Below are 19,780 nucleotides of genomic sequence, written 5' to 3'. Positions count from 1 at the left end.
TAGCCTTGCAGGACCATAGAATGTTGAATTTCGAATTGCCTCATTTTGTTGAATTTCATTGAATTCACCTGTGCAAACCGCGAGGCTTGCATTGTTACAGATGGCCGCCGCCACATAATAAGCACCTTCAGAGCAGGAAAAGTGCCTCTGGATCCCGATTGGTTGATAGACTGCCTTTTAATCAAGCGCCACCGGCAGGCGCAAGCCGGCCCCTCGAATAAGGCACTCTGATCCTCTCTACACTACAACCGTGGTAGCCCAGGAGCAGGAGCTCCTCATCGAGCTGCTGGAGCAGCCCACCAACCTCTTCCATCATGCAGCATAATTCTGGTAAAACTGTGTTATACAGCAATATTTGCGTGCATCTGATAACGACAGTGTAACACTGACCTGCAGTCTTACAAGCACAACCACGTTCCTGCAGACTGCTTCACAAGTTGATTATATTTCAAATTGCCTCATTTTGTTGAATTTCATTGAATTCTACCTGTGCAAACCGTGAGGCTTGCATTCTTAAAGATGGCTGCTGCCACATAATAAGCGCCTCCAGAGCAGGAAAAGTGCCTCTGGATCCTGATTAGTTGATAGACTGCCTTTAACCAATCAAGCGCCACCAGCAGGCGCAAAGCTAGCCCCTCGAATAAGGCACTCTATCAAGGCTCCTGACTGAGCTGACCAAGCGACAGGCGACCACAAGCTCTTTGGACTATGACCCATCGAGGACCACTACTCGTCTGAACTGTCGCTAACAGACCAAGCCAAGCTACTCCTCGCGCCCGATCCAGAGCCGGTACACAGATTCCGGCACACTCATGCGCAGCATATATTAATTTAGTTATTGAGCACTGTGAGACATTGACCTTTTACCAAATGTCTTGTCTCGCCCCTTCCATTGGCATTCTAACCTACGCTGCATAGCGTCCCCTCCGGCCACCTCAACGCCCCCCTGCGCCTTTAGCACCGCGCTCAGCCTACCCAATGGATAGTCTTCACTTCTCGCATCTCTAAATCGAGTCAACTAACTTGCGTTCTATGTAGCGTTCATCAAGCTATTTCATACTTGATAAGTTACACTCAATCTAGTACCGTGTCTATACTGTATGTTACGAATTGCCTATTTTGCAATGCCCTTTGCTACTGTGCTACTATGGTGCCTATCACTGTACCCTTGTCTATGTTAACTCCTTCAGGGCACTGCGCCATCCGTGTCACTGCATCCAGCCTTTAGATCTCAGACCAGCGGTTGCCACCGTATTGCATAGTAACGGTTTGTTTTGCCAGCCTTTAGAATTTTCCCTGGCTGTGGCCACTGTACGGCATTGCAACCTGACTTGTTCTGCCAGCCTGTAGATTCTGCCTTTTTGTTGCTGCCACTGTATTGCACAAGTAACTGGACTTGCTCTACCAGTCATTTAGACTTCCATTGCTGTTGCCACTGTAGTGCTTAGCAACTTGATCTGTTCCGCCAACTTTAGACCGTTCATTTGTTGCTGCTATTGTAGCTGTTGCCACTGTATTTCTCAGCTCCCTGACCTGCGCTGCCAGCCTTTAGACCTTACATTTGTTGTTGCTATTGTTTTGCATAAGTAATGTTTGGTTCTGCCAGCTAATGTATTGCCTATTACTGTCCTTCAACGATAGCACCCATTTGAGTGCCTCTGCTTTGCCTAGTGTTGTAGAATCGCATGTCTTGCCTCGCTAGCCACTCTAGCACCACACATACAGTGCATAACTGCCCACCAGGTTTGCTGCTTAGCGTCACTTACCCAAGAATTGTACAGCTCCCTACGCATCCAATAACATTGTGTCCAGCATTATCCCGAATGGCCTATCTCTGCAGCGTAACTCTCATAGTGGCCACTCTTCTACCAATACTCCATAACTTCACTCCCACCAATTCTCTACCTTCCACCCTGATCAACCTCCTTCCAGCCGGTTGGAATACCCTGGCTGCCCCCTGTCCACTTACTCCAGAGGAATGGATCCTTCGCTTCGCCTCACAACCTACGCCATTGGTCCCTTGTTCACTCACCATGAGGAATGCAAGACTAGGGTCTTGCCTCGGTCACAAGGTATCAAGAACCAGCACAGTCACTTCCTAGGTATTTACCAGTCCCACCACTGCACAGACGCCCATCACCGTATATATGCCCCCCTTCTATCTAAAGACAGAAAGCCTGATACCACCCCCCCTCCTCACAACTTCAACTTCATCCACCTACCTCACCTGATATCAAAGGAGCCCTTATCAATGCTTGTTGCCTACTAGCCCACTCACTCGATATTGCTGACTTCATCATCGCCAATCAATTAGACTTTGTGGCCATATCAGAAACTTGGCTTAACCCAGCTACAGGACCCTCTCTAGCGTTAGCCATTCTGGACAACTATACGATCATTAGAGCTGATAGAGCCTCTGGTAAAGGGGGCAACGTCGCATTTATAGCTAAAACCCACCTCTCCCTCAGTTTTCCAGCACCCCACTACAGTCAGCTTAGCTACTCAGTCAAATTACCACTCGCCCCCACCCGCACCCTACTCTTGCATCTCATCTGTCGGGCCACCCGGCCCCGTCTCCTCCTTTTGAGGAAGACCTCTCAACCCTTCTCACACAAAATACCAAACCTGGTTCTCCGACCATCCTGCTAGGGCACTTGAACTTAGGCTTCCATGACCCTAAAGATACGAACGCCACCTCCCTTGAGAATACATTGTCACAACTTGGCTTCAAACTACGCATCACTGAACCCACCCATTGTAAAGGTAGAACTTTGGACTGGTTGGCAGACCCCAACTGCTCCACCACTATCCTTAACAATGAACCATGTGCATGGTCGGACCACCATTGCATCACCTTCTCCATACAGGAAAAAGTTTGCCCCAATTCTGCGACAACTGCTGCTCCCCCTACCTTGTCCAGGGACCGGTGTAATTTAACTCTGGATCACTTATTGCCAATCTACCACATGATGCTGACAAGGACCCCGCCTATCTAGTTGAAGGGTATAATATCACAATGTGTTAGGGAGAATTCTCTTATAAGGCTAATTTCCCAAACGTAGTGAGTCCCCCAGCAGCTTTGCTGGATTTTTTTTTTCCTCCTGCTAAGAGTGAGACTTTTACTCCCACTCTTAGACATGATTTGAGGTATGTCCTTGACTTATGTGCTTATGGACTATGGGGTTTCTTTTTTACTCCATAGGGTATCATCTGTTTTTCTGTATGTGTGGTACACAACACCCTTAGTGCAGTAACACAGGGGCGTCACAGTGACCCCCAAACATAGACTCCATACCCTGGGACTGACTACTGTCTCCCAGGGCATGTAAAGTCACCATTGGCTTTACTAGTCCAAAATTGTGAACAGAACCAGTACAAACCATCACATTGTGGAAGTACTGGTAAGGGGTAATTTGATTGCCCCTGGGTATGTTTTCGAGGGGGCACTGTCCCGTCCCCTCTCATCGAGTTTCTGGCTGGTGGCAGTGGTTACCACGCGAAATATTCCTCCAGAATATTCTCTATGGGATTTTTCCCACTGATCTTAAACGCACCACTTTTTGGTGCAATGTTAAGATGCCGTCGGTTTATTTATTAAATCACCGGTTGGGCCTTTTTGCCAGAACTCGATTCTAAAATGCCGTTTGTGTCCGTCTCTGTAACTCTGACCAAGGTCGAGCCCTTTGTTCCACTATTTTGGCGGGCTTCTCCACAGAAGCCCTCCAAATGGTGCCGCTCTGTCTGGGTTCCACAGGAAGGGTGGAGGGGGGAATTGGCACCCTGGACTGCGTTGCCTTAGCAACCCAAGTCGCACTCTGCTCTGGCCCAGTGGTGAGCCGCCCGGCTCACCACTTAGCATGTGTGATTGACAGATAGGCTGATGAATGGGGGGTTTTCTGCATAAAAGCAGGGCCTTTGGGACTGGAACTTCAGAGGTCGCCACAGCACTTAAGAATCTGAAGAGGGAAGAAGCTGAGCCACCTGCAACCGACGACCCCACCGGTGAAGCCCTGCTGCAATGAACTCGCCACTTTTCCAACGACAAGAGAAGATCTTCTGCTGGAGAGTCTTCTCCCTTTGAGCTGGTAGGACCAACCAGTTTGCCCTTTTTCGCTTCCAGGACATCACTTGCTCGAATCGCCCGTGCCAAGCACCCCGGCGGCCGGATAGCCAAGCTCACCACTTTTGACCGTGAATAAAAGGACCGCACCTTTTAATCGGGGATTCCGCGGCTGGTTTCATCCCTGTTCAGTGCAACGACTCCACGTTTCCTCCTCGACGAGATCTTCTCTTCCCCTGGTCGGAACCACGCACCTCAACCACTGCCAGGAACAACTGCCCCCGCTGGAGCTTCCTTTTCTCTTTAAGGTACTGTGTCCTGCCTGACCTCCCTGTCTACAGATTGCTAAAGGTAACCCTTAAATCCTTGGCTTCTAAACTGAGTTGGCTCCAGGCCTTCTAACTATATCTTGACTCGCCCCAACCTCTTTTGAACACTCTGCGACTTTCAGTGCACTTTAAAGCGTGTGATGCTGGGCCCATTTCGCTTGGCTCCATTTAAAGTGGGCTTTGGCTTTACAGTATAACCTCCTTTCTCCCTTTGCTCTGAACTCGGTGTTGGGAACTGTTTATTTTATGCTCTGCTTTTTCTCTCCCTTTTTAACCTAAACTATTGGAGTGCCATCTAGGTTAAGCGCTCACTTCTGTCTTAACAAATAGTTGTGCTTTAACCCTGAGTTGTCTGATAGTTATCAAGGGAGGTGTGTATACTTACCTGACTGTGTTTTAGATTACTTTTCATTGAGAGTTCTAGTGTATTGCCTAAAGTGTGTTTTAAATAAATAATGATATACTTTTTATACAAAGCTCTGGTCAGTGTTTGTTTGCTCTACTGTGTCTTGACCCTATTGTTTATACTCTGCATACTGCCCTACTCTTCTTGAGAGAAGTCTGACTGCTCAGCCACAGCTACCAGGTAAATCTGGTGGTGCAGACTGCTACCAATTGGGTTTACTGCTGCTTCTGTAGTCTTAATCTTTTTGCAGTGTTCCCCATGGGAACTGCACAGGATTCTACCTAACACTATGGAGCAGGCAATAAACAAGATTGCCCCTTTAAAACTTCGAAAGGCCAAACCTACATCCCACCTAAATAAATTGGTTTACCGCCGATCTAAAATTGCTCCGTAATGAAAAAATAACAGCTGAAACCACTTGGAGAAAGACTCTCTCCACCCCAAACAAAGAGAAATTTGTCACTGCTGCCCCATCCTATAAAGCAGCCATTCTCAGAACCAAAACAGAAATTTACAATGAGAGAATTCAAAACGCTAAATCAAGTACAAGGTAACTTTTCACTATTCTTGGGGAACTAGTCACCGGCTCCACCCACTGAAACGTGCTTGAAAGACGCCGCCTGGTGTGCAAATATTCAGAAGACCCTCTCAGATAAAATAGCACTATTACAAGCTAAAATCGAAAAGAAAAAAAAAACTACCCTCTAGCTCCAATAACAATGAAAGTACCGTCCACCAACATCCACTATGCACACCCTTCCACTTCTCCCCAGCTTCCTTCAAAGAAGTTGAAAACATTATCCTTGATATGATAGTTTATTTATATAGCGCCTATACGCAATGTGTTTCAAAGCGGAACAAGGGAAAATACAATGATATTCTTGCAGGCCATGAACCGTAAGGATGTGAAATTAACTATCGTACTCGGCCTGATGACATTTCAGATAGTGCAAGAGCTAAGACGTAGATACGGAAGGGAGGGGGAGAGTGGGAAGTAAATAGAAACAGACAGGTTAAACCCGTACTAGGCCTGACAACATTTCTGATAGAGCCAGAGAAAAACAAAAGGTGAGGGAGAGGGGTGCAGAAAGGGAGGGGAGGAACAAAACGAGCGACTATCATACTAGGCCTGACAACATTTCAGATAGTGCTGAATGGGGCTGGGGGTGGGGTACAGCAAGGGGAGGTGGGAGGAGACAGACGAGGTTGCTATCGTACTAGGTCCAGGGACAATTCTGATAGAGTAAGTGCATAGAAGAAAGTAAGGGGAGGAGATAGGAAAAGGGAGAGAGGGGAGAACAGAGGGTAAGCAGTCAAAAAGAGTGGAGAAGCAAGAGGGGAGAGTCAGTAGTAACACATCATGTTGCAAGCCAGGATACAAGATGAAGACGGGCACAGCATGATTCAGGGCCACCATGAGTACAAGATGCAAAGGAAGTCCAACATGAGAGTTGAGAAAGGGTGACGCACAGTGAATCAATGGAGTCCATAAAAGTCAAATCCAGCATTGGCCGCAAGACGGTGACGGTGAAACCAGAATGTATCAGGACAGACTCCTGCAAAAGTAGGCTGGAGGGGGGAGAGGAGGGGAAGCCGGGTAGAAGAATCGAGCAAAACAGGCACCACCTGTGTGTGAGAAGGGGGGGGCGGCACAAGGGAACATCATGGGGAGAGCATAGGGGGTGGGGATGGCCTGTGGGGACAGAGGGAGTGAACACATGTTGGTGCATGCTAACCTGCTGTCTAAGCAGGGGGGTCGGCCCCTGGGTCCTCCTGGTCCAAACAGAAATTGCCCTTTTCTTTGTGTGCCCTTCGCTTCGGACGCCCGGGCGAGTGACACCCTTGATCTAAGAGTGAAGAGCAGGAAGGAAGAGGCAGGGCTAAGAGTGGGTGGTGCTTGGGCCAGATGACCTAGATCCACTTGCTCCAGCTCCCCAGCTGCAAAGGAGAAGAGGCCGGAGGGCTCCTTAAGTAGGGAAAAGAGCAGCAAGCAGGAAGTCACCAGGTGGGCGGGGCTTGCTAAGTGCTGATAAAAGCTTCCAATTGCCAGGATGACTTATGCCCAGTTTCGGTCAAGGATGGAGCAAGAGAATTGGCACCGTTCATAACCACCTCGATAAACTTCTCTTTAAAAAATTGCTCAGTTTCCCTTTCTCTTAAAAATTCTGGACCGTACTGCCTATATCCAAATTCAAAAACACCTGGAAGATAATGATCTATTAGGTCTCTGACAGTCTGGCTTCAGACTAAGACACAGTACTGTCCTGGGAGGATAGCTCAGCGGCAACATGCTCGCCTTGGAAGCAAGACGACCAGGCGCAACACATGTTCGATCCCCGGGTCCGCACTTAGAAATCTCTGGGTATTAAGCGCGTTATAAATAACCTATACTGAGATGGCTGTCTTAGACTTCAAAATACAGATGAATGAATCGAAAGACAAAGGCTAACTGGCCATCCTCCTTCTATTACATCTATCAGCAGCCTTCGACCAGGTCTACCACAAAATCCTGACTAAACACCTAACCTCAGCAGCAGCCTTCTCGCTGAATGCTGCCAGTTGGATCCAATCCTTCCTTTCTAACAGAAACACTGGGGTTTTCGCGCCCTCAGCATCCGTGCCGCTAGTTCCCATCCACTGGGGTTCCGCAGGGTTCTTGCGTCTCGCCTACGCTCTAGAATATACTTACTAAGCTGCTCATTGACCGTCTTGACAATCTGGGTGTCACCTACACTAATTATGCTGATGACACCCAGATCCTCATCACACTCACTGGTTGCTATATTAAAGACACAAAAATGATCGACGTCTATCTAGAGATCCAAGCTTGGATGGCCACTCAGTCTGTTTAAACGATAAGACTGAACTTCTGATCATTGGCTCCCAAGTTCGTCTAAACAAACTAGACGAACGCTACTCTGCATTTATCATTGATGGGAACACCATCCAAGTTTCCAGTGAAGTCAAAACGCTTGGGGTTTACCTAGACTCCACTCTATCGCTAAAAAAACAAGTTAATGCCACGGCCTATACCAACAAACTCATAAATGTCTGCAAACCTTTTTTCTCTACCAACAGCTGTATTACTCTAGCCAGAGCACTGATCCTCTCAAAGCTGGATTATTGTAACACCTTATTCCTTGGGTCATCCTCACGGAACTGAAACTTCAAGTTCTTCAGAACAATGCCTTGATGGCCTTAAACATCGCACACTCCAGTCATATTTCAACCTTCAGGAGGGATGCACTCTGGTTACCCGTGCGTAACATAATCACACTACGTTCGCTAGTCATCGCACAGAAGTGTCTTTATAACATGGCCCCGAAATACTTGACAGATACATTCTCTAAATATCAGTCAAACAGACCCACCAGATCAAACTACCTCAACCAATTTACCATCCCAAAATACAACTTAAAAAACGGCAGGAGGTTCCAGTTTTCCAGTGCTAGCGGCCAAATGCTGGAACTCTTACTCCCTCCCATCCCTCCCCCCCCCCAAGCCATCAGAGCAGAACCTTCTTTTTGGTCCTTCAGAGCCAAGACAAAATCCTGGATTTTCGCCCAGACTCCTATCTAGCATTGCTAACTCTTTTACACAAAATACAGTATTTATCTGCATAGACAAACTGCACACTCTGTTGTGCTCTTGTACCCTTGGTTATTGTTACTACTGTAAATCTATTGTAAATATGAATATGCCTGAATCCTGTATCTTTGTAAAAATGTGATGTTTTGGTTTGTATGGTGATCTGTAACACACCATGTACCCAAGTATAAGTGCCCAGATACCCTTGGGTTAGGTGCGCTATATAAGTAAATAAACTAAATTGAAAGTACAATCATACTTTTTGGGAGACATAGAAGGCTCCGGAATACAGTTCTCCCCAAGTGCCTATGTTACTTCATGGGCCCAGTAACAGAAGACTGAATCGGGAGGAAGAGACCGAACAGTCTAGCTGAGGTCAGATGGATTACCTGAAGATGTGCAGGCAAAGGAACGGCCACTCCCCAATAGTGACCCTAGCAGTGGCCACAGGTCACGGTTTCAAGAAGGTGCAGAAGGACAATCCACTGGCGGTCACAGCACTGGGAGAACAGTACCACGGTACTGCTACACAGAGCTGTTAGTCTTCTCACGCATGTCAAAGGGAAGCCTATCCAGTCCTGTTTTTTCCCTTTGAAATCTGGAACTTTTAGTCTCTCTGCCATTTTAAATTTAGGAAATCTGCAAGTTCCAGAAGGATAGCCCTCTCTCACATGGCAGGAGTTCTGCACAGATGAATCGTCGAACAAAGGGTAAAGCTGAGGAAATGGTCACGATCTGTTAACCGAAGGATGTGGTGCTTGGTGTCAGAGGTCAAGCAGCAGAGAGGGGTCCTGAAAGTAATCATCCCTAATGCTTCTTTAAGAAGGGATACAGAGAGGCAGATCTTTGCTGTAAAAGTTTCAATAGTCCGAAAGATGCTGATGCAGAGCTTGAGTGGTTTTCCTTGGGTAAATTGTCTTCTCTCTCTGCTTCAAATCCTAGAAGTTGACAAAGTTCGTGGGGCAGAGAGTAGTTTTTGATGTCAAAGTTGTAGAGCTTTTATCCGAATCGTGACCCTGAAGGGTAATCCCCATTTGCTCTCAAAGGTAAGAAGTGCAGTTGGCTGGCTTCTGGATGTCGCAACAGTGGAGATTGCTTTTTCGCAGTCTCGAAGATGAAAAGGCTTCATGAGAGCCAAAATGGCTACTACTCATGCAGCACTGTACAGTGCCACAGACCTACCAAGTACAAATATCTGGATCAGTGTACGGACCCTAGGACACTAAGGGGCACCTTTTGGGTTAGCCCCCATCTTTTGGGTCCACAAAGGACCCCAAAACGAGTTGTGTCCCAGTGAGAGCTGGATAGTGCGCACTGGAGAAAAAACGGTCAAGGCATTGTGAAACAAAAGGAAGTCAAAGTGGAGAGAACTCAAAAGGTAATTGAGTTTGGCTGATGCCTTTTTGGTATGTCGTGTGTATATATAGAAATTGTTGCGTTTTTTAAATTTATTTTTTTATGCGCATTATGTTTTGAAGGTGTTTGTTTATGAAAGCGTCCTGCTTTAAAATGAGTTCACATAGCTTATTGCAGATATTCCGAAAAATACATTTGTTTCATAATTCAAACTATAACTTTTCGTCCACGTTTCCAAACACACATATAATGTCACGTAGGTATGCTTGGGTGGAACCATTAGGTCTGACTTGTCATCAAAAGTAGCTGCTGTCAGCTACTTGTGTCAAGCCGTCTAGGCTACAAGAAGGAGCGAACTAACAACTTCCTATACACATAGGCTTAAAATTGCTGGGAGCTAATCTATTAACCGGATCTTCTTGGGTACTCTAAAGAATTTAATCGATTTTTGCTTTTCAATCTTGATTATTTGTTTACCATTGAAGGTTTTTCTACTAATATTTATTTCACTTTATACATAGTAGGTTGGGACGTCCTACACTTCGGTCTTGAGCGTTATGTCAGTTTCCATAAGTTTACTTTTAAATCACATACCGCTTCCAGGGTTTGACTTCTAGTTTTAGATTTGCATAATGGGATATGGCTGTGAGCCCACATTTAAAAAATAAAATAAAAATGAAGATTCCTTCCCCCTATGGCCTCGGTGCAATTGAATGGATTGGTTTGCCTGTGGTGCGATTAGGCTACCACACTAGTTTCAACACATTGTATATCTGACTACCTCTGCCACACGACCTACGTAGTCTTTTCCAGAGTCTTGATTTATTTAGTATGTTTGGGTTTGTCAGTCTTGTTGATGGCGCTTTGATGTAGCTGGCCTAAGAATGAAGGTAAAATGTGTTGGAAATGCAGCATGACCCATTTAGTTGCTGATGGAGTTCATTGGGGTGGTCTGAAGGTTAAATGTGAAGGAGAGCAGGTAAGGCTTAAGGGGTGGAGACTGATTAAAGAGGAGCCCATTTTAAAGGCTGGGGTAAAAATATAATGAATGGAAAGGAGGATGAAATGGCATTTCCATAACACATTTACTTTTATTTTCCAGAGTTTAATGAAGATTGCAGCACAGAATCTGGTGCAAAACACCAATATTGATAATGGACAGTGAGTACAGAACTCAAGATTTTGTTGTGACGTTATTTTCAGGGTTCATACAAGCAAGGTAATCGAATGTATTTTTCTGTTGCAAAATTGGTAGAGCATGGTATCAGCCATTGAGGAGATTTATTGACCTTATAACTTCAGCTTACATGGGTGCTAAGTCTGTTGTGAATAAGATGCAAGTACTGGGAGTGGACAACTGGATGAATATCAGATAATCATCGCTCTGTAGGCTGTTGGGACCTGGTGTTTCATTCCTTTGTCCTTAATATCTCGGCAGACTATTACTGCTCTAGCTTGAATAAATCGCACTGCTTGTGTCATGGGGTTCTGGTGGAACCCCTGACTGAAAGAAGTTTTGTGGAATCTTGGGTTGAAGTCATTTGAAAAACCTTCATTTTTGGGGAGGCCCTGTTGGCAGTCTCTCTAACCTGCTTAGTAAACTACTTTTGAAATACCATCTGGTTCCTGCATCCCTTCTGTGAGAAATGGTCATCATTGTCACAGGTTTCCAGAGGGACAGATTCACAGCAGCGCCACCTGTTCATAGAAAGCCCTCCCACCATAGCATGTTCTCTTGCACGATTGCTTCTGAGGATATATGCATACCATGTGCAGGTCTCAATTGAAAGACCTCTTTGTGAAACATCTTCACATTTTATCCTGTACACCACCAACAGCCAAATTAAAATACTGGTGAGATGTGCTTACATTTCTTTGTTCAGCTCAGCGGCCTTGCTGGATTGTTCGCCTCCTTTTGGCAATTGTATGTTCCCCAGCATACTAGGTAGCGGCCATCCTGTATTAAACCAATGCGTTTTCACCCGAGACAATGGGCAGCTAATGGTGCTGAAATTATCTTCAAGGGTATAGTTGAAAGATGGGATTTGATAGAATTTCACCTGACCAGAGAAGGAAACGCCCAAAGATCTAGGATGCCTTGTTTTGGGTGGATTACATTTAGGCCACTGGTGCTTCATCCATGCATTGTTGAAGCCGAGTGATGTTTGTTGGTCTGATTTACAAAAGATCTAGTTATCCTCTGACTAAGTGAAAAGCACAAAACTAAATGAATCAAATGGCCCAAGTGGCAGATGCATGAATGAATTGCTGGACGGTACTTGCCTGGCAGCAACTGGACAAGAATGAAGTTACTCAACTCCTCAGTCTAATGTTCCACAGGTAGAGGGGTGTACAAAGCAGAAATGGAACACACAAACTTGTAAGTTGCTTTCACTGTTGCATCAAAAGTGGATCAGCAGTATCTAATTTGAAGAGAAATGCAAGAGGCTCCTTAATTCTTTTAATGGTTGGTTGTCTGGCAATGATGATGTTTGTCTAGTATTTTACTATGTTATGTGTTTTATGTTACTCTTTTGTATATCATGTCTGATGCTGTTTGTATGTGTGTATGTATAAAACAAATTGTTAAATTAACCCCCAACGCTTAATTAAACAAAGTAAAGTGTATATAGAGTGGGAATAACAATGTTAAGGCATAAACTCTCCATGTATACCATTACAAGTTCAACCATGAATATAAACGCTAACTCTGCGCTGGTCATACACCGAGGATCTCGGAGCACCTTGCATGCTTCAAAACTACCAAAGGTGGGAGGTCAGACAGAAGTTAGAAATGGCACAAAAACCACTCTGTCTCCCTGAGGGTTCAGGGTTTTCTATTGTTTTGTTTGTGGGGTCCTAGGGTAGTCCCTCTCTTTCGGCTCCCACCCTAGCCCAGGCTTCTGTAACCCTGGGTTAGAGGCGATGAATGGTAACCCGTACTGTTTACGTTCTTGTGCTTACACTAGCAATGATTTCCCTAAGTGCAGTCTCGGGGATTCCCTAACTTTCCCTACTCTTGCAACCGATTGTTTTTCTAACTGGAAATGAAATGAGAACTGTGGCTGCAGTTTTTGTTTAAGAATCTTCTATACCACTTGCACCCAGTCTCCTTTCCCTTCTACTCTACCTCCCTCTTTCTCTCATCTCCTTCGCACTGGGCTGTTCTCCCTCTATTTCACTCCTGCCTCCACCCATTGATGTTGCCTCTCTCCTTTCTCCTTCCCCTTACTACTACCACTCCTCTCACACTACTACTACTCCAACTCTACTTCTACTCTCACCACTACTACTCTCCTCCAGCTACCACTCCCTCCAACCACTAGGACTCCCCTCCAAATACTACTACTTATACACCCTCCTTCCAACCATTGTCAACCTTCTTACAGTCACTCCTTATTCTATCCTCACTACACACTTCTCTCACATTCACTCACCCTGCAGAACCACTAACACGCCTGAACCAACACCTTATCTTTTCCCACAATCTCTTCCACAATCCTCCACGCCTTCCTCTCTTGGTCATCCTACTCCTCCACTACTAACCTCACCTTGTAAACCCAGAACTTCTATATCCTTTCTCCCCATAAGCATCCCTCCCTTCTCCGGGGTTGGTTCACTAATCTGATTTGCTTTCCCGGCCCCGGAACATGTGTGTGTGTGTGTGTGTGTGTGTGTGTGTGTGTGCGCGCAAAGGGAATCTTTCAAAAGAGGCTTAAGCCCCACCCAATGGTTCCACAGACACTCTCCCTGTAATGGTGGCTTATTGAGTCACTGGTAACTGTTTGTATTATGGGGGCTTCTATCCCCAGTGTTAGATTTATTGGGCAATGACCTAGCTTTGAGAAGCAACAGGGTGCTTTCCAGAGTTATGCAACAATACAGATACATAATGGAGCACTTTTAGGAGGTAACAGAACAGATATACAGCAGGGGGTAGAATACAGAGGGGCCCAGTGGAGGGGTACAACTGTACTGGGTGGTGGGGAGGAGAGGGGCGGGCAGCGTCTAGCGAGATGGTGTTGCGGGGGGGGGGGATCAACGTGATAGCCTAGGTGTTGAGGAGGAGAGACTTGTTCTTTTGTGAATTGTAGGAGAGTGGGGGGGCGAGTCTGATGCTGACGTGGAGGTTGTTCCATACTCTTGAGACATAGGCAGAGCAGGCTTGTTTTCTACTCCTTTCCTTTTTGTATTGGCAGATTTCAAGTCTGCCGGTGTCCTGTCTTCTCGTTGTACGCTGTCTGCTGGAGATGCCGAGTTTCTCCACTAGGTAGCTGGCTGACTTTAGGGCGACTGCCTTCTAGATTTAAGGACTTTAAGGTGATGCGTGTGTGCATGTTTGTTTGCAAGTTGAATGTGTACAAGTTGCTCGCTAGCATGTCTGGTGTTTTTGGGTCATGGGTTTCAGTTTGTCATGAAGGTAAGATGAGGCTTTGAGGTGCATGGCATTTGATACAATGCTGAGTCCTTTGAAGGTGATTCTCTGAGTGTGTGTTGTAAGAATATGTGACGTAAGAGCATGTTGCATAACAGAATGTGTTGTAGGTACGAGTGCTATAAGGCTGTGGTGTACAGAGTCTGTGGTTGCTGTATAAGTGTCTGGCATGTTAGTGTATGACTGTTTAAGTCATAAAATGCACATGTCCTGTATGCCTCCTATAATATGAAAATGTACATAGTCAGGTTTAACTTTGTGATTTTTCTTTTTTTTATATTTTCTAGATGGGTGTATAGGAGTTTCAGTTCACTCCTGAACACAATTTGCATCTCCTGAGAACAGAGATCCTTCAGTCATGATATGATATGTTATTAATAACGTGCTTAATACCCAGAAGTTTGGGATTTCGTCCTTTATAAAGAAATCTACGAACTGTGACAGTGGTTCAAGTATGGAGTTTATACACCATTTCAGTGGGGTGTCCTAGCGGTGGATTGAGTCCTTTGTGGATCTTTGGGACGGCATAGAATGCTGGCAATTGGTGATGCAGGGGCACTAGAAAGACTGTCTCCCTCAGGTTTATGCAGCCCTCTGCTTCACCCTCTTCTACAATGGGAACTATTGGTGTTCTCAGGTTACCTGCAGGGTCTGTTAAAGTTAAATAACTGGTTGGGTCCTGTAGTAGCAACTGTAACATGTTATAGTCAGCGGTATCCATGACTACAGTCGGTCCTCCTTTGTCTGCTGCTTTGATGGTAATGGCGCTGTTAGCAACTTTGTGAGCGCCACTAGTTGCCCCTTAGTACAGTTGTCATGTACGAATGGGATCTCTTTTTCAATAGCAGTAATTCTCTTCAGCAGTGCTTGCTCGAAGAGGATTACGGAAATTGAAAAAGAGACTTGTGTTCATGGATACCGATGACTATATCAACATGGTAAAGTTGCTACTACAGGACCCAACCAGCTATTTAACTTTGCCAACAGACACTACAAGTAACCTGAGAACACTGATGGGTCGCATTGTAGAAGAGGCTGAAGCGGCGGGCTGCATAAACCAGAGAGAGGCAGCCTTTATAGTCTACCCGCATCCCCAATTGCTGGCATTCTATGCCCTCCCAAATATCCACAAAGTACTCAATCCACCACCAGGACGCCACATTGTATCGGGTATAAACTCCATACTGGAACACGAAATCCCAAAAATGAAATCCTATGTAAAGGATTCAACAGCGATCTTGAACCTTTGTGAATACACTTTAGTATGACAAAGGAACACAGTAGCTGGTCGCAATGGATATAAAGTCCTTATACACTAGGATACCCCAACAAGAAACCCTGTTCACAGTAAAAAAAAAAACCTGTTGTAATCAGGCATAGAATTTTTCAATGTACCTACTGTGTTTATAACGCAGTTAGCAGAAATTGCCTGGACTACGAATTTGTTCATGTTCAATGAAACCTTTTACCAGCAGATATCGGGCACGGCCATGGGCGCCAGTTTTGCTCCTAGCCTGGCTAACCTCTATGTAGACCAATTTGAAAAAGGGCATATATATATATATATCCTGCCACTAATCCTTTCATAGATCAGATAAAGGTATGGCAGCAATATATATATAGAAGATATCTTTATGATCTTTGAAGGCACAATGGAAGAACTACACACATTCATTCATTGGCTCAATGCCTGCAACCCACATCTAACATGTACTCTAGATCCCAATAAGGAGGAGGTGCACTATCTTGTTCTTCACATCTCCTCGTATGAGGGATGGCTGTTGTCCAGAGTGTACAAGAAACGACAGAATGTAACTCCTTGTTGTACTGCTCCAGCTATCATCCACAAGCGTTACGAGATAATCTCCCGTTTGTGCAAATGCGCCTGTACCTCAAAACACTGCCCAAACACCACTGATCATCTCACACATGCGAAGACATTAAAGAAGCAATTGGTCAGCCATGGTTATCCGAAAAGAATCGTTAATACCAAATACAAACGAGCTACAAACATCCCTAGAGAGATTACCCTCAAAGAACACTCGAAACCCTGTGCAAGGGAAAACATAACGGCTGTTTCTAGCTATTCTCTATTCGATAAAATCAAAAAGAGATATAAAAATGATGGGCAATCCTTAATACTGGCAAACATTCCATCCCGCCCGCTTTTTTTTTTTTGTGCTGAGACGGATGCACAATATAAGGGACAAGCTTGTACAAACGTTACCACAAAGAAGTCAGATGACGGATGACACTCAGAACCAACAAACATTGTAGACCAGTAGACTCCCCACAGGACATGCAACCTGTGGGAGATGTTGTTTGTTTGCACAAACCAAGCGCACTATAAACAGACATTGGGTGGAAAATCCCGTCGGAACAGAAGTCGTTCACCAACTGCAACATATGGGGACTGGATTAGCATCAAAACAGAGCACTATCAAGACAGTACAAGATGGCAGCTTGGTTTGTTGGTACCTGTAATGAGGAACCTTTGTAGCCACGCCCCGATCGCGTAGTTCAGAAGCTACAAGCCCTCAGCTAACAGCCAGAAAGCCGCAACAAGATTACACGCCAGTTGCACGGCGCTCGACATATGCAGGTAAGAGTTGGGGGACTAATGACTGCATAAGGACTCGGGCGGCAATGCCTCCGAGCTTAGCATCTCTGCCCAGTCTGTATTGTGCGCACAACGCAGGTTGCAGGATAATGCATATCCAGCCGATGACCACATCCTCTCTTTAGAGAAACGAGGAATTCACCATCCTCCGACCGGGTCAAGCTAAGCTTGACTCTGCTTGCTGAGAATCGCCATCTACACGCCTCTGAACATCCTTGATCAGAAGGTCAAGGTATGCGTAACTTCTAGCAATGCTATGCACTTTTCCTTACATATTTATGTATGTTGTTGCAGCACAATTAGATTTGACTGGGTGAGTTGATGATCTGTCAACTTTGCCCTAATATACACAGCACGCTTTTGAACAGCCTTGATTGGAAGTCGAGGTATGCATAACTTCTAGCAATGCTATGTATTTTTTCTTGCATATTTATGTAGGTTGTTGTAGCACAATCGGAATTGACTAGGTGAGTTCATGATCTGATAACTTGGTCGTAGTACACACAGCAAAGGAGAGGTAACTCCTCCTCAAAACCCCTCCCCCACCCCCCACTCCATTTTGTCCTCTGCCAGACAGCAATCTGGCAATCAGTGTCCTTTGAATAAGACACAATTATTTGTTCCTATGTAGATAAACACGGCTGTATCTCTGTTTACATGCTTTGGTGATTATGCACAGCGGTAGGGGTTGCCCTATTGCCCCTCCACCTCCCCCCTTTTTTGTCTCCCTACAGGGGACGGAGGTGGTCTCCTTATCTGCCAGTGCGGAGTAATTATGGAGTGCTACCACAACTTGAATAAATTGGCCCTGAAGAAGATGACCACATTGCTAAGTCATCGAAACCGGTCCACCTTTTTCGATCATGAGACCTATCAGGATGATATCCATAAAACTGTTTGGATACATCCGTTAACATATTTGATTACCCATTGTGAGCACTGTTTTTCAGATATCCCACATGTTTTTTTTTAAAAAAAAATTTAGGATCCAGGAAAGACCATTGATGTTCTTCGAGCTTGCTGCCCAGTTGGTTAATAAAGGTTGAGGGAATTCCCCTAGGCAGCATGTATCATAAGAATACAGCTCAGACAAGGTCAACCAAGTAGGCTTGTCTGTGATCACCCCCGTTTTAATTTTGTAAGTTCATTGAGTGTGCAATGGTGATGCGGGACATCGTTCTCCCCCTATCCCTATTATATAGGCGGCGAACCACTGGCCATCTAGGGAGAGCCATCTCTGACCGGGTCATGGTGTGCTTCGTTTTGAGGGACAGCTTGTGTGATTCTTCAACATTGTATGGATGAGAATGATAATTTGTGCTTAAATAATGCTCCATAGGCCATTTTGTTGTGTTGAACTGTGGGAGTTAACGGATCAATTATCCCAGTGATTTTTGTATCAGACTATTCCGTGCCTCTCCTTTGTTTGGTGTTCCTACTAGATATTCAGATACAGTGCGGAACCTAGGCTGTATCTGGCAGTCAAGTATGGACTGCAATTCTCAAAGGTCAGCCAAATGGTATCTATTACCAATTGAGACTTTTAAAACCAGTGTTCTTTCATTGCAGAGAAGGATCGGCCAACAGTGGTTGGAATACTGACCAATGTTTGGCTTGACTACTGCAATGCCATCGTTATGGGGGTCCAAAGATTTGAAATAAAGAGATTACAGGCAGCCCAAAACTCTGCATGAGACTGATCTTCTCACTAAGAAGAACTGAAATCTCTGTGTACATTGGCTTCCGATCTCTGAGAATCATGTTCAAGGTGCTTTGCTTGGTGTTCAAGTGTATCCATGGGATGGCACCATTTTATTTAAATGCAAAGATTCACCTGTACTGTCCTCAGAGACTTTTGTGCTCTCTAGATCAGCACCTTTTCCAGGTCCCACTCTTTAGAACAACCACTTTGGGTGAGAGACGGTGTTCTGCCTTTGGCCCCCGAGCATGGAATGCTCTGCTTTGAAGCTCTGCCTCGATTCTGTCAATTTTCAGGAAACAACTTAAAACCCATATGTTTGCCTAGATTCAGGTCTCCTATCGTAAGCCTGTGCTTTTGTGATACTGTGATAAACTAAGTAAGACGATCTCCATGAGCCTAGATGCATTCTTGCCTGGTCCCTTCTGGAGAATGCACATTACAAGTAAACCATGAAATTCTATTTCTTTTTTTTAATCAAACAATTTTTATTGGTTTTATATACATGCATTCACTTTAGGGAAGGGGTAAAGGGACAACAAAACAGGGGGGGGGCACAGCCCCCGGGATCGCCAAGCACAAACTAAAAGTTCTTGTGGGCTGTTCTGCACATGTCTGACACTCCTGGGTGGGTTTGCACTGTCTACTGCAGGGATAAAGTCTCTGTTGCTCCTTGGGTGACTCGGTGGACTTCCTCCCATGTTTGCCATATTTTGTGCGCCTTCTGTGGGCACCCTCTCGCTGCGTGTACTCTGTATTCCATTGCTGCGCTTGTATCCACGTCCATGACCCACTGTTCATAACTTGGTGTCAGCTCTTATCCCCACAATTGAGCAATGAAAGTACAGCCATAAAGCGGTCGACCAGAGCAGCTTCTCATATCGGGACAAGTCGCCTTTATCGGATACACCGTTTTGGTTCCCTCAACACTGGTTTACCCAAGACTCTTGTCATTTTATCGCAACATTTCCGCCAGAGCTGTTGTACGTTGTCACATTCTTATAATATATGAAAGAAGGTACCTTCCGCCCTTTTGCAGCGCAGGCATCGTGGATCTGGGGCTCTACCCCACCAAAACAAAGCAATTCTTGGGTACTAAGTGCGGTGTAGGATTTTCAATTGAACCAGTCTGAGCCTAGACGATATGGTTATTTCACAGGGATACATTAGCGCCTCCACCCAGTCCTCTGGTTGTAATGTCCCTACATCCCGGTCCCATTTGGCCTTGAGGCTAGCTAGTTCCGGTGTGGCAAAGGATGTGTCGCATTGTACATGGTGGAGGTGATT

At 45.4% G+C, this 19,780-nt stretch overlaps 1 protein-coding gene across 1 annotated transcript in view; it reads left to right on the top strand.

Annotated features, from left to right (window-relative positions):
• Nucleotides 1–19,780, top strand: part of MED29 (mediator complex subunit 29) — a 117,078-nt gene that overhangs the window by 42,061 nt on the left and 55,237 nt on the right. Inside the window, exon 2 of the mRNA XM_069644250.1 lies at nt 10,842–10,900. Within this exon, the coding sequence (XP_069500351.1) occupies nt 10,842–10,900 (59 nt within the window). The remainder of the gene's footprint in view (nt 1–10,841; nt 10,901–19,780) is intronic.

This window comes from Ambystoma mexicanum, chromosome 2p, assembly GCF_040938575.1.
Source record: "Ambystoma mexicanum isolate Mex_15411 chromosome 2p, UKY_AmexF1_1, whole genome shotgun sequence".
NCBI lineage: Eukaryota > Metazoa > Chordata > Amphibia > Caudata > Ambystomatidae > Ambystoma > Ambystoma mexicanum.
This window is presented reverse-complemented; position numbering and strand designations above follow the sequence as displayed.